At 45.1% G+C, this 15499-nt stretch overlaps 1 protein-coding gene across 1 annotated transcript in view; it reads right to left on the reverse strand.

The window, feature by feature from the left end:
- NTN4 (netrin 4) overlaps nt 1–15499 on the reverse strand; it is a 71743-nt gene that overhangs the window by 10341 nt on the left and 45903 nt on the right. The window contains 2 exon segments of the mRNA XM_014307246.2: nt 5178–5366; nt 6681–6807. Of these exon segments, the coding sequence (XP_014162721.2) occupies nt 5178–5366; nt 6681–6807 (316 nt within the window).

Raw genomic sequence — 15499 nt, forward strand, 5'->3', positions numbered from 1 at the left:
AATGCTTTTGGCCAAAGCTTCATTTACATAAGACTGAGTTTCCTGAGAAAATTACACCTGTAGGGAATATTTTCACTAAATTCTAATACCAGTCTTTCTATTTTGCAGCTCTGAAGGCAATAGAGCTGGAAAGCCATTACAGGCAACATATTTCATTCTCTTAAAATACTTATTGCTGCACACATACATTTAATTTTGCCCTGACAACATTTTTGTGGTTTCAGGAATCTGACATACCTAGAGTATAGTTTCAAAATATTAAAAGATAGATTAATATTGGCAGTTAACTTACAGGCGACTATGATTCCAACATCTTTGCCAAAGTAATCCCCAAATTTCCCCCACCCTTTCCACTCGCAAACAAATATAATTATATAAAATTAAAAGATTAGAAAGGCTCTCCACAAACTGCGTAAGTAGCTGCAGGCAGTGAACTCTGGTACCTTTAATAGCATAGTTTTCAACAGCGTGCACTGCAACTTGCATACCTTTCTCCTGAAGTCTGTGAAGTGTTTTACACCTGATACATACAGCCAAATGCTCTATTTTCCTACTAGATGAGGAGGGTATTTCTGGCATTCCTCAGGCCCTTCAGGGGAAATATCAGGCACTTAAGGCTCTTCTATTCTCCTCCAGTTAATGAGATAAACCCACTGCTCAGCCAGAGATTTGGTCCTGTTTTGGTCAAGTTTCAGCTGAATTTTACATACAACCCCATTGGGGTTGGAGCTTTTATGTTTTAGACAATTCTTTTACACATTTTTTTTCCTAATAAAAAATTTAACATCAGTGGCAACATTACGGTGAAGCAAGAATATTAAATTTACAAAAGCTATTATGAAAAAGAGCAGCAAACTCATAGGTAATTAAAAAGACAACTAAAAATGAGACTAGCTGGCTATACTTTTTAATAAAAGCCACAAAGAGATGTGTTGTAAAGGCTGGTACTTTCCAACAGGCCTGCATATCCACTTCCATGGATCCCATCCTTCCTGGCTGCTCCTCGATGAACCACCAAGATGGTTGCTGGCAAATTGAAGGTTTTTGCTCTTGGATTGTGGATGAAGGCCCAAGATGACATTAAAGGGCATTAATCTGAATGGTTTGGGTGGCAAATTTCCAACACAGTAAATGTTTGTGATGGGCTGCAGTGGGAACCTGCTGAGCAATGCAGACATAAAGTGAAGCCCATTGCTATGAACCAAGCACAGAAATGAGGCTCTAGAGCTTAGATGAGAGTGTGCTATACCACATTTGAAAGAAATGCATGGAAAAAGGATGGAGTGCTTCCCTACTATGGCAAGGGCAGGAAGGAAAAGATTGCAGGACTGATTATACAACGTTTGAAAGCTGGAGCTATTGTTCCCTCATGAGCAGCTGTGCTGTGTTGGTTTTAGACCCCATTTTTCTCTTTCCACACAATCTGCACCTCACTGTAGCACAGGTAGTAGGAGTCCCACATCCAGGAAGGTGAGAGGAGCAGCTGAGCAGCAGAGAAAGTAGCCACAGGCAGAGTTGGATGGCATTTCATTGTGGATACACAGGTGCAGAGTGTAAGACTCTCAGGATGAGGCTTCTGCACAGTGCCTGTCTCATGTGCTGTGGCCACTTCACCAGAGGGGCTGGGAGTCTCCACAGTCAAGGGAGCTCCTGTGAGAGAAGGAATGGCTGGGCCCTAGCCTTGGATCAAGAGAAACCTTCCACAAGCTTGATCCTTTTCCTTTCTTTTTGATTTGTAAGCAGCATTGCTAAAAATGCCAATTTACCAGCCAGTACTACATAGCAGTATTCTGCATGTGACTTCCATGCACCGATGAATTAACAGCTGCTCCTCCTGGCATTGCATGTGCTGACTGGGATGGAAAATCAGTGAGTGCGATGCCAGCAGAACTGGATTTCCCTACCCTGGATTGGTGATACTGTTCTGGTTTCCTTGGCTACCAGCTACATTTGGAAATGACAAATATTTACCCTCAAACCCCTACAGCTGAAAAGCAAAATAAACTTGGCAATTATAAAACTTGATTTTATTGCCTGCAATTGTACTGTAGCTGAGGCTTAAAAACTCATGAGGATGGAAAGAAAAGAAATCAAAGGTATGACAGGGGGAAAGAGTCATCAGATTGGTGTTTTAAACATCAGAATGTTTCATTTTATCAGGTACACTCCTACTCCTGAGCAAATATTATATACACTCTTTACCTACAAGAATCTTTAAAGTATCCTTAAAGATTATGGTTTAACAACTCCTTTATTTACTTAGACCTAGGTATTTTTAAATTTTCAGTGGTTGAACAATAATGGTGTCTTGAGCCAGAAACAAGCAGGCAGTGCCATGGCCCTCCCACGAAAGAATAATAAGGCTCCACGCACGTCCCTTGTTATTGTGGACCATGGCATGGTGCTTGGAAATGTTCCAGGCATGGGCTGTAATTGATCTTATATAATTGAATTTAACAGTCATTAGTCATTTTCTACGGCCCTGCAGCTGCCCTCTCCCCTGTGAGATGCTGAGTCCCTCGGTGCAGGGAGCATTCCTGGCAGCAGGAGACCAGAAGTGAAGAGGTGAAGGGGTCTTAGGGAGGAGTGCATTTGTGAGGGTTTGAAAAGCCCAGAGAGAAATCATCTGGGAGTTTGTAGTAACAGGGTCTCTGAAAAGAAAGCATTCAGATAATCCCTATATTTGTGGAATTCAGTTTGTGCTAGGAAAAGTTGTCTTCCTCAGATACTTGAGGGAGTATCATGCTCTGCAATTCATAAATGCAGAAAGAAAAAGAGTGATGAAGTAGATGTACTTAATGAAGAAGGTAAATAAATGTAAACTTTTTCTCGCTATACTCAAGAGTATCTTTCAGTACTTGTTAAGTATATGTTATCTTTGGCTTTTAAATACCAGAGTTCATGAGTATCTAGTGGTCCATAAAGCTGGATTGTTGCATTAAAGAGTAATGGAGGCACACTTTTTTTTTTTTTTTAATGTGGAAAGCGGAATGCCATGGGCCAGAGATTCAGAGATGAATGCAGAAAACCAAGAGAACCAAGCACTGGCATATGTCAACAAAAATACCCATTAATCATCTAACATCCACAGATTCCTCTGGCTCATAAAGGTGGGGAGAAACTTTTTAATCAAGAACCCTGGAATGTGGCTAACACATAGTTAATGATGTGATGTACTGCCTGACTTCATTAACAATGGTCTAACTTGCACACAGGCACGTGCACAGGGTTGGCAGCCTTCCCTTTGAGCTGGGGCTGCCTTGCAGCAATATGTCCTGAGACCTCTTGTTTCCATCTGGCTTTGCAAGGAAGGAAAAGCCACTCAGTGCTGGCCGGCCCAGGAGGTGCCATTTGACTTCTTCTTGGACCCTGCAAACAGCCACAGATTATGGACTGGGCAGTCTGGCACAAGGACAAACCTGCAATGAGTCCCTCATGAAACTCCCCTCCCTCAATGGACTGAATGAGGCGACAAAGGACATAGAGCCACTCTTACTGCTTCCAAAGTAAAGGGTGGTGTCTTTAGGTGGCCAGAAAACCACACTCAGCTCAGGGCCAAAGCTTCACTTGCCTCAGAAAAGTGCATAATCTTCCCTGATGGGAGCTGGCTTGTAAAGAATATCAGGAATTACAACCCTGATAGCTTACAGGAATTACAATCCTGAAGGTACCAGAAGCACAGAACAATGATGTTTCAGAGCTTGAAGGTCCCATGCAACATTTATTTCAGTCTTCTGTCCGGCATTATCTACCAGCAGTCAATTAATACTCTTTGTTCTTTTTTTAATCAGCAAGGATGAATCCACAAGTTAGAAAAAACCGTATAGCCTCTGCTCTGGGTGTAAATGCAAGACTTAAGCCTGGTTTTTTCCTAATGAGACTCCAAAACAAAAGTTCATTGCCTAAGTTCTGGCTGTAATTAAGGAGAAAAGTACCTGATGTTACAGAGGAGACTTAGAACTTTGATGTTTATAAGTAGGTAATGAAACTTTTTAAAGACATTAAATTCACTGTTTAAAAAAATCGTTGTGTACATACTACAGCAGTGAAGTAATTATTTACACAAGCAATGAACTGTGGTCAATTCCATTTCCATAAAGAGAGCTAGGGCTGTAAAACAGGCAGTTCAGCTGTTGCTGCCCCTCCTTGCAATGAGTGAAAGGTGGAGAGGAGGAGGACCTCTGCAACAGACTGCCAGGAATCTCATAAGGATTGTATGCAGCAAGGGAGCAGGACAAAAGCAGCTGTTCCCCACCAGACCTCAATGAACAACTGAAGCCTCACACATCCGCCCAGCCTGGGGTGCAGCCCCTCACTGCAGGAGGGTCCCTCTTCCTTTACATGCAGGTACTTCTTGAGAGGAGAGAGATGTGCTCAGTGTCTCCTCAAAAGACACAGGTAGAGTGTCAGTTGGATTTCTTTCTGTCACTTGTGAAGGTGCCCCTCATAGTAAGTGAGTCAGTGAGGAGAAATGTGATGAAGCCAGTGGGTGGCTGTAGGCTCAGAGAGGAGGGCATGCCTGCACCCTGGATTTAGCTGATGAGTATAATGTTCTCAGCATAATTTGAGGATCTGGAGTCCCTCATGGTGAGTCACCATCCTCACAGTGCTCCTTGGGGAGTGTGGCTTTTGGATTGCTTCTTTGCTTGGGAAAGATTTCATTTCATATGTGCCTGAGTCATTGCTTTAGTCTTGCCTCCTCAGTGTCCCACCTTCTGGAATATCAGTTAACTTGTGTTCCTGTCTGTCCTTCCATACCCACCTGCTGCTGCTGGGAACACAAACTGGTGGGTGATGCTATTTATCGGCTGCACCCCTGCTGGCTGAGGAACCCCATTCTGAGGTTGCAACAATCGCCAAACAAGGAGAACATGAAAACAAGATGCAGCTTTTCCTCTCCAAAAATAGCAATAGGAGAAAGTAAATTAATCATCTCTCTTCCTCTGCCCTCAGGCTACAGGGATCCTTGGGACAGATTTGTCAACAGCATCTGCAGACTTTCACCCTGCAAATATCACTGCTGCTTTGTGCAAGCAGTATCACAAAGAGGATTCAAAGAGCTCCCTGTCCTTCAGTGAAGCAAAAGATTGCTCCAAGGAGGGGCAAGAAGATCTCACCTTTGGTTTGACATTTTCCCCCTTGAGAAGCCCTGCAGTAGTACGTGGTTGCTGACTTACGTTTGCAGGCGTCTGGGGCAGAGAAGGGCCTCCTGAGGTCGCGGTAGAAGCCCAGCTTGCAGCGCTGGCAGTGCTGCCCTTCCGTGTTGTGCTGGCAGTTGTCACAGACGCCGCCGCTGCGATTGCCCGACGCCAGCCACGCAGCCATGTCAAAGTGACAAGTGTCGGCATGCCCATTGCACTTGCACGCTGAGGCAAAGCCAAAGGGAACAGAGAAATTCATTAAGGCAGTAAAAGATACTGGTTTATAGAAAAGAGACACAAAAACTCAAACCATGTTTCAGAATGGGAACTTGGCCTATGAACCTGTTATTCAATAGAATGCATGAAGTAGCACTACATTTTCATCTACACTTCCCAACCGCTGGAGATAGCATTTAAGAAAAAGTATTTTCTTTAAATCTTTTATTTCCAATACAGGTTTTCCAGTACAAGGACAGCCACAGGTGGTCAGGCCAGAACAGAGAGACCCACATTTACTGGTCCTGCTGAGGAAGGATCCTTCCCTCCCAGCTTTAGATATCAGCACTGCCCTATACAACATCTGCCATGAGGGTGCTGTCAGGATAGTCCCTGCAGCTGAGGGAGGAAAAAGGCAGGTGGAGGATAGGTGTGTGAGAGAGTACAAGCATCCTCCTTGCCCTGTGCTGGCAGTGGAGGAAGTCTGCATGCCCACACAACTGAAGTCAAGGGTCAAGTGAGACCTATTCCAATGCCTGCTCATCAAATGCTGCTGGTGTGAGTAGGAATTCACTGTCGTTCCCTCAGGGATTATCCATACTGCAGTGAGCATGACCATAGCCCACACAGGCAGGCTGATGGTTGCTTATGTATGGATAGCATTGTAGCCAGGGCAGGAGGGCACTCAGCAGGCCTGCAAGCCTTCCTGGGGTGGTGTGGGGAGTCCTCAGCACCCTTCTGCCTAGACTGCTGCTCTTACTGAAGCAGATGGCTCCATGACCTCTGCATTCCCCTACTTGCACCACTCTCCCTAGGCATCCTCCCTGGCACTGCAGAACTGATCTTCAAACCTCCAGAGCCCATGGCTGCTCCTGCCCTCAGTGCCCAGCGGTGAGCAGAGCAGAAAGTCATCCAGCAGCAGAAAGTCATACCTCCTGCAAAGGTGTTTGTCAGTGGTGCCCATGGAGAGGACAAATCTGGCCCCTTGTCACCTCTGGTAGGCTGCAGACTGCCCACAGCAGCAGATCTTGTCCCCAGGAGATGCACTTGGGACCCAAAGGAAGGCCAAACCAACAGACATCACAGTCTCATGAGGATTGCCAAGTGAGGGGCTGTGCAAACAGGGCTGTCCTGGCCACACAAACACGTGGTGGGTGCCGGGCAGGGGTGTGGCAGTGCCTCTACACTGCTGAGCTGCTTGGAAAGCACCTCCCCACCACCTCAGGATGTGCTGCTCTCAGACACACAGGAGAAACGCACACATGGAGGAAGCATTTCAAGATCTGGCAAGGATCTGGAGACCATTCCTGACTGGCTACTTACACTGACACTCCCTGGGGGCTCCAGTCTTGCCATCGGCAGCCTGCCAAGGCTGGTCATTGTAGAGCGGGGCACAGTGCTGGCAGTGGGGCCCTGCAGTGTTGTGCTTGCACATGCATTTCCCATGGACCTGGTAGGGGAAAGAGAGCAAGGATCACCCACAGCAAAGGCCAGAATCTCTGGGGCTCAAGCAATGCCCACACACAGGAAACAGCATGCCAGCTATTGCATTGGCTAGAAGGAGGGATATAGCATGGTGTCCAGTTCAGCCAGGGGCAAATATTCTGTAGTTACACTTTCAGTTAGGTTAGTATGTATAGATCTGCATGTCATGGTATTGCATACCATGACATATTGCTTTTGGTAATTACTCATGGTATATTACTTTTTTTTTTTTTTTTTGAGATCTAAAAGGGTCTTCAGCTGTTTTTTTAGATGCAGTATGAATTTCCAGGAGAGATTAAAAAGATGCCGGGATTCAAAGCACCCTTGGGAAACACTGTAAAACCTTTCTCTTTTTCTCTCTCATAAACATGAATGCACCTTTGTGGTACTGCAGGAACAGCACCTACAATCTCAGCACCCAGCTCTGTGTGCCCAACTATCTCCAGCACAAATAAGTATGAGAAAAAGGAAAATCAACACCTTGAAACATAAATATCTACTCATCCAAGGCAGAATTTTTGCCCCACAAAGGAAGAATCAAGGATAGCACAAGGCCCATGACTGACTATACTCGGACATGTTCATGACAGATAATTTAACAGCTAGACAGCCCAGTGTAAGGGGGTAATTGGAGATGAAAAGCCAGCACAGCACACTTGGTGCCAGCTGCCCTGTCAGTTGCTGGCATTACTCACCCTGTTGGCAAATGCAAAGAAAACAGGATGTGGCCAGAGGGCACGAGCAGCCGGCAGTACCTGGATGCAACAAGATCAAGCTCTGCAGCAGCATGGCTCTGCTGGCAACACTGAAGGCCCTGCCTTTTCCCATGGAGCATGGCAGGTAGCTACCTACTGTAGCTATTTTGTTATGTGTCTGTGTTTGCAGCTTTACTCTGCTCCACATTTTGCTTTTAAATGCAGGGTTTGGCTTCTCCTGCTGCTCGTGATCGAGCCAGGGGCCTCAGTCTGTGCTGCCAGTGTGGTCCTGTGCTCATGCCACAAGCTGGCCATAAAACCAACAGAGCTGCACCAGCTGCCGCTGCTTTTGGCATTGAGGGGAGCATAGGGCGGCTGGGGCACCTGGTGATCCAGCCTGGAGCTGGGCATGGCTTTAACTGCTACTGGAAAATGCTGCCTTCCACAGAGTTTAACTTTGGTTTTACAGGTGTGCTGTTCCTAACTGCATCACTTGCTGTCAAGACTGCCACACAAAAAGGTTCCTGTGAAAAGCCTGAAGAGTAAACAAAACAGAAGAGGACCTTGAACATGTTGTAAACAGCTCCTGTTTATTACATAGGTGCACACACACACACACCAACACACTCCTGGCTTATGGTGACTTTCTGATTTATTCATTTGAATAGATTAATTAATTTATTTCAGCTGCTATCTTACAGGAGTCAAATGTAACCAGTACAGATAAAATTTCAAAAGTGACCTGAAAAGTCCTTCTAAGACTTTTAAGCAGAAATGAAAATAGCAAAATCTTTCAAAAACTTCTTGAATTCATTCCTGTCCCATTAAAATGTCAGATCATCACAAAATACAAAACAGCAGCTGTGCTTTGTAAGCAATGGATAGGCACAGATGGAGTCAGAATGCACAAGCATCTAAGCTAAAGTGAAAATACTAAGCTAACGTTTTCTGTGTTGTCTGGCCTCATCACAGATATTAGTTGGTCTCACTGCAGATACTACTTGGTCTGCCTGGTTTACTGTATTGATATAAGCTTAAATTTGTGTTAATGTCTGAAAAGAATGAGAAGTAAACATGGAAAAGAAAGGGTATATTTATTTCTCAAAGTGTATCTTGTGTTTTCATATTTTCATTTTTGCTACCACCAACAAAATGTTCTTCAAGCTCTCAGATACCTCCCTTTCCTAAATTACCACTCATTGATAAATTTCTGTCTCTCATATTTTTTAGACAAGGTGCACACACAAACCAATGTTACAGAATCTCTTCACACACATTTAAAACCTGCATGGAAACAGAATATGACTGAACTTATACTGGTCATCTTCAGGTGGTTTTGATGGTGTCCTAACCCTTTGATGCCACTTTTGGTAGGAGTTTCTTGCAACCTTTGGCCATTGAGTGGTTAGGGCTAGACATGTTGTACTAGCCTGAACCACATCTGTGGCCAGAGACATCCTCCAGAAACCCTTCCTCACAGGACTGTCCCAGCTGTAAGGGTAGAGGGACCCACCAGACCCAGGACATACATGATCAAGAAGGGAAGGTGACTGTAAGGAGTCAGAGAGTGCCATAGTCAAAACCAGAGGGTCCCTTTGTGCTTTTGCAATCATGATGCCAAAGTGAGAAGGACATGGGAGAAGAATTGCAAACTGAAATTGTCTCAGACATAGGGACACTTGGAATTACTGTGGGGATGTGTGCTTCCCCTTTCTGTCCCCACAGCCTGTAGTCTCACACTCCAAATTCAGTTTGCCCCTTGCCAAAGCCACACAAAGAATCAGTGGTGACTCAATCAATCATCCAGAGGCTGCTCAGCATTAATAATCCAAAAACTCATCTGAAACTCAGCAGCACCTCAGAAACCCTCAAAGGATTAAGCATCCCAAGACACCAGCAGAGAGCAAGGCAAAATGCCCCACCAAGGAGCATTCATGGTTCTAAAGAGCAAGAGTCTGGATTTTCTGAAAGCCCAAGTACTGTATAATAGAATATTGCTGCATTGCTGGAATAAAGGAAGGTGGGTGAAAATAAAACAGAATAGGATGGGTATCCCAAGAATCTGCTGTGCCACCATTAATTTGGCATGCAGAGCTAATAAATAAACCCCTGAATAGCTGTGCACCAACATATTAATATTAATCTCTATGTGAACTCTAAGGAAAGAAGTTGTACATAATTAAAAAACTATTGCAGCAATGGAAGGCTTGTGGTCTCTCACATTGTGGTAAGGACAACTGCAAAAGAGCTGAGTTGGAGATGATGCAAATCAAGCAGCTGGTGTTTATCTAGACAGACTCAGAGGCAGAGCATGGCATGACACCCCTGGTATTGATGGCTTGTAAAGGTGCCATGCACCTGGGCAAAAGGAAACAAATGGTCTGTCTGGAAAGCTTAAAAAATAACGGAGTAGCACAATTCTGCTGTCTGTGCAAAGGCAAGCACAGGACCAGCACAGAGGCTATGGGCTTGGGCTCCTGCCTGACTTAGTGGGTGCTGTCCAGCTGGGCCAGAGGGAACATGTTCCCCATTCTTATCCTAAGGGTGCTGCCTTGCAGTTTCCTTTCCTCAGGGTTTATCACAACCTGCCTCCATCAGCTGCTCCCTCCCGGTGGACCCCACATGCCCTCTGCTCACCTGGGCAGGGTGTGCCATGGCAGCTCAGTAGCCCAGCTTGCAATGCACACTTTGCAAACCCGGGCACTCATAGTCTCAGTGGGATTCCTGTTTGGGTGAAGGCCTGCAGAGGTCTGGCAGATGCAATGGCCTGGCTGACCCTGCTTCTGTATCAGAAGCAGCTGCCCAGACCCCAGTCTTTGGGAGCAAGCTTTGGAAAAGCAGCAGATTTCCCAATTCTGACACTGCCGTGCCTTTACAGCACTGCTACTTAAATGGGCTGGGAAAACTTTGCCTCTCCAGGGTCCCCTCAGGTTTCATGGTGGCCCCAACCCCTCTCAGCCAGGTGTGGGGTGCAGACCCACTAAGTAAGAAGCTAAAGGGTCAGTAAAACTGAGGGAGCAGAGGGAAACAGAGTCCTTAACAGCTTGCTTCTCAGTGCAACCATTTTGTTAGTACCTTCTTTTCCATATTCCTTTTTCACAGAAGTTTAATGAAAAGTCAGACCTAAATGATTCAAAAACTTTGCCTCAGGCTGATGTATTTGTTCTCTTAAAACAGCATTACAATTACTACCACCCAAAACAGCTCTGGATTGAAATGTCTCTCCAACCTAGCTTCATCCCACTGAAGAAAATATCTTCTTTCTTTTACATAATTCCAGCATGACAGCAAACATTTTGATGCATTGGAAACAATAAAAAAGGTGGATACTAGCAAGCCCTTTCTTGCAGCCCATAGGTAGACATGTATTTTTTTTAGAAATAAAGAAATCCTATGAGAGCTAGAAATATGAGAAAGGTCAAGAAGGGGTAATGCAAGGAGAAGTGGCAGCAGGTGAAAAACAGCCAACAGACTGTCTACACTGGACAAAATTAATGTCTGTAAGAGCTGTAGGAGGGCCACTTGCAAGACTGGTCTGCCATGCAAATACCCTGTCATGCCACAGAGCAGCTGGGAGATGGGGCTGAGAAACCAGCCCAGCAGCTCTCCTGGGACACAAGGTAGATGGGAAAATGACATACCTGGCCTTCAGCATTTCTCCAGCATCTCAGCACCTTTCTGAAGGCAGAATCTGATCCCTGTGCATTGACAGGGGGAAAATCACATGTTTTCTTCCCTTTTCATCCGCCTCAACTTACAGCTAGCTGTAAGGCATGCCCACTAGGGTCATTATGGAGCATCACTAAGTACACAAACACAATTGCCAGTATGTCTCACTCCTTTAAGCATTCACACAGCTCCTGACTCATTTAAGCAGCAAGGCCTTCCTATAACATTTTTCATTTTGTCATGGGGTCTTTATATCCCAGTTCACTTTCACACTGTTCCCCTTCTTAGCTTGACAGCCCCGTCGCAACGTCAGTCACTGGAGGGCACAATGCAAAGAGTGTTACAAAAGTTGCCTTCTGTAAGATAAACGAGCGACTGATTTCTCTATACAAAGACAGTTGCTAGGGCATGCTTCCTTCCAGAGCCTTTTGTTGCCAAATTATAACCTTCCAGCGCTTCCTTTCACATTGCAAATACATAGGGCTTTTTCTTCAGTTGAATCCTATAAAATCCTTTTCCCCATATTTATCACGTTCCAAAATGTTAGGCAGTGACAAAGACTGCTGCACTGAGGGAAAAATGCTTTCAGTCACCTGTTATAAATTGATTTATATTGTAAGAATTCACCCACTATATGGAGTCCCACACAAATGCACACTAAAAGAAAATCAATGTCCCAAAGACCTGATAGCATAAACAGTCTAAATAGCTGGGAGGGGCAACTGCTTTTAATAGAATTTCCCTTTTGGAACTGCTAAAACTGTATTTTTTTTCCTCTCTCTCTCTTTTTTTTTTTTAAGCTTCCATGGAAAATGGGCATGATTCTAGCCTAAGGGAAAATGGCAGCATTCGCACCGAGTCTCTCACCATAGCTTTTAAACTGTGTTGTGCTTCAACTGCTGTGCCAGTTTTAGAACCAATGCCTGCTGGTGGCTGTCAGCACATGGAGAGGTATTCTTTTCCCAAAGCACCAGACAACCAAATTTATGCATGAGAAAATTCTCATATCCTATCTTGTTCTTGTGAAAGAATACAAAGCTTGTTGTCCAGGGTGTGGGGGCTGTGCAGTAGGGTTTTTTTAATTCCTTGTACAATAGGCTTCTGTCAGTGTTGCTCTGGAAGACCTTGAACATCTTTTGATGTCAGTACCATGATAACAATTTATAACAGCCACTGGGTTGGCCACATGGGAAGCGGTGGTGGGGGGGGAATATTCACCCTGCCTAACCACACAGAAGTGCTTTAGCAGAGTATCTTAGTCCACCCAGGATCCCAACCTTCATAACTATGGAGGAAGCTTGGAGAGATCAGCTGGCTAAGCTGCAGGAATCCACATTCAGGGAGGGCCAAGGAGTCTCTGAGATGGATGAACTCCAACGCTCACCTTGAGACAGAACTGCAGAACCCAGCTGAGGTATCTCTGGGTTTGCTTTCCCCACTTTGGATTCCTAAATTGCAAGATCCTGCTTATCTCCAGGCTTACACAACACTTGCCTCTCCTCTTGCATGCCACTTGCCATAGCTGCAAGCAGGCCATGGGGATGCTTTAGCTGGTAAGAGGCATGCAGTGCAAGCATGCAGTGCAATGGGTCCATGTGCAGAGGTACTGGCAAAGGGTGAGAAGCTCCTGTGCCACAGATCAGAGGAAAAACCAGTTTTCTCGTATCCACTGAAGATCAGGAGGGATCTCCTATTTATGTAAATTCATTCGTTTGCTCTTATTTGTGGTTTGCCATGTAATGCAGTTCAAGAAGTGATCAGCTGCTTAGCATGGTATGGTAGGAGGTCTGTCTGTACATGCATATCTTTTCCTGGGTATGCATTGGGCTTTTGCTGATGAGATTTGAGTAGTGACCTTTTGAATAAATTTGGGAGAAGTAGGAAAGAGAGAAAGTGTATCTGTATCAATCTGACAGTTGCCTGTTGCACACAAGTGTCCAACAAGGGACAGACAGGATCATACTACCCATGAGGAGCAGCCCTTGCTATCCTAGGCAGCCAGGTCTTCTCTGGGGAGCTCATGGAAATATACCTTCTGCTAGAGCAGAAATTCCACCTGTATATTCAAAATTCACCTAAAGGCTGACATGGCATTTCTGACACAAACAAAACCAGAGTTTTCCTACACAAATTCCATTCCCTTAGAGGAGAAAGGCTAGGTGGGGGAATTGCCAGGAGGAGAGGAGCATAATGGAGAGTTTTGCAGCTAGACGGTGATGAGGGCACAGAAACAAATCTCTTATCAGACTCTGTCAAGTTGAACTTTGCTTTGACTTGGCTCAGACAGATGCAGACAGAGTTTTCCCCACCCCAGAAAATGAAGCTAGAGCTGCTTCTGCCAGGGCAGAAGGAGCCCCACTTTGTTCATGAAGCCACCCTGTTTGCATCCCAAGCCCACACCCTGAGGGTGTCCCAGGTAAGTATTATCTCATGGCCAAGTGGACTTGTAGCCTCATTTCAGCCACTCACAATATTTACCTTCAAAACCATCACTTTCTCAACAAAATTGCTAAGATCTCAAGAAAAAAATACATCCAGTGGGAGTAATGCTGTGGCAGCAAGTTGGGCCCATATCCCAAGCTGACCATCCTGGCCCCTTGGGTCAGAATCCTGCATCAAACCTGCCAGAGCAGCAGCCCCCAGCATTCTCACATACCCATGCTCTTTTGTCAGATTGTCTCTGGGTGAGGTGGCTGAAATGCTTCTGGTCACTCTGTGGGATCTGACTGAGACCTGGCAGCTGTGCCCAGCACTGCTGGGATTCCCCAGCTTACTGCCCAGAGCAGTCCAAGAGAAAAAGAAATATATCACATCTGTGTCTTCTGCTGGCCAAGCAGGGACTGAAACTAAGGCTGCAGTTAGGATTTTGCCTGTAGGCTGAGAACAAGTGGGGGGTTAAGAAAACTTGTACATAGATTTTTTGGAAAAGTTGTTTGGTTTTTTTTATTAAACAATCTTAAACATGCTTAGATTTTGATGCTAACTCTCTAACTAAGAGCATATTCTTCAGGAGTGCTCTTGTCTAAACAAGCATAAAAACAGAGCCAGATTTTACAATTGTATTGTGAAATGATACTGTGCTTCCTTGCTTCTGTTGTCCTCAGTTTTACACTGATGGCTCTGATGAAACCCTTGGTAGGTAGAGGTTCATAAAGACTATACTGAAATCTCCATCTACCTCTTGAATGACTGGTCATAATTCTTTAGATTTATGTTTTCTGTGAGTTTTTTAGCTGAAATGTATAAAAATGTTCCCTCTCTGAAATCTTACTCTCTTTTCAGAAGTTTTTTGACTTCTACCACCTAAACAGCCATGGACATCGCAATCTTTAGTCCCTTTTCTGTTCATTCATGTGTGTGATGAATTCTTCCTATCACCTTGGAAATAATTCTCTCTTCCAATGCAATGATGCAATGCATTGGCAAACCCCAGGCTGGGTTGCAGGAGGTGGGTGCTACTGCAGTCCCCAAACAGCAGTAGCCTCATGCCACAGGAGCCTGGCACGGACTAGGCTCAGCCAAAACTGCCCCAGCTCTATGATGGAAAAGGTGGTATTGGGAGAGGAAAGCTCTTACCACACCTTGACCCTTCCTGCAAACCATGGGGCTATGTCACCCCTACACTGGCACAGCCCTCACGGGACATGCAGGATGAGGGGTAAGTAAAGCACATCATGACACAGCAAAATGAGTCAGCCTCACTGCAGAAACGTCACCTTTGGGACTCCTGCCACATAAACATTTGTAACCAGAGTTGAATTTCCCCCTCGGGGCCAGCACAGGGATTTGTTGCTATTTCTTGCTCTGTTTTCAGTGTGATTTTGGCACTTGCTTCCTTCCCCTAGCCCTGCCTGTTACCTGCACACTATGGCTGCCATAGCCTGTAGCTGTACTGGAGGCCTATTTGGCTGCAGGCTCTGTTACAACTCTCAGTGGTGCTCCAGGGCACGCTCCCATGCAATTGTATCCCATCAAAAAATAATCCTGAGCAAACAGCTCCTTTCAAAGACTTTCACTCAGGGGACATCTGCAGAAAGCAGAGCAGTGCTACTTGAAACACTCTTATCAATCACAGAGCTGCACGCTTTCAAACTGGTATATTGTCAAGATTTTGCAAGGCCAGCTCTAGTAGAAGGAAAACATCCTGTCTGCTTCATGTCTGAGACTATAATTTAAGTGAAATGAGAGCTCCCCAAAGAGCTGACTCTTTACCTAGACTAACCACCTCTTTTTTTTAAATGATCTTTCTCTGTCTAACATTCAGTACAGTATGTTTGGCTGTTTTGTCTTTCC

This window comes from Geospiza fortis, unplaced genomic scaffold (assembly GCF_000277835.1).
Source record: "Geospiza fortis unplaced genomic scaffold, GeoFor_1.0 scaffold186, whole genome shotgun sequence".
Lineage (NCBI taxonomy): Eukaryota > Metazoa > Chordata > Aves > Passeriformes > Thraupidae > Geospiza > Geospiza fortis.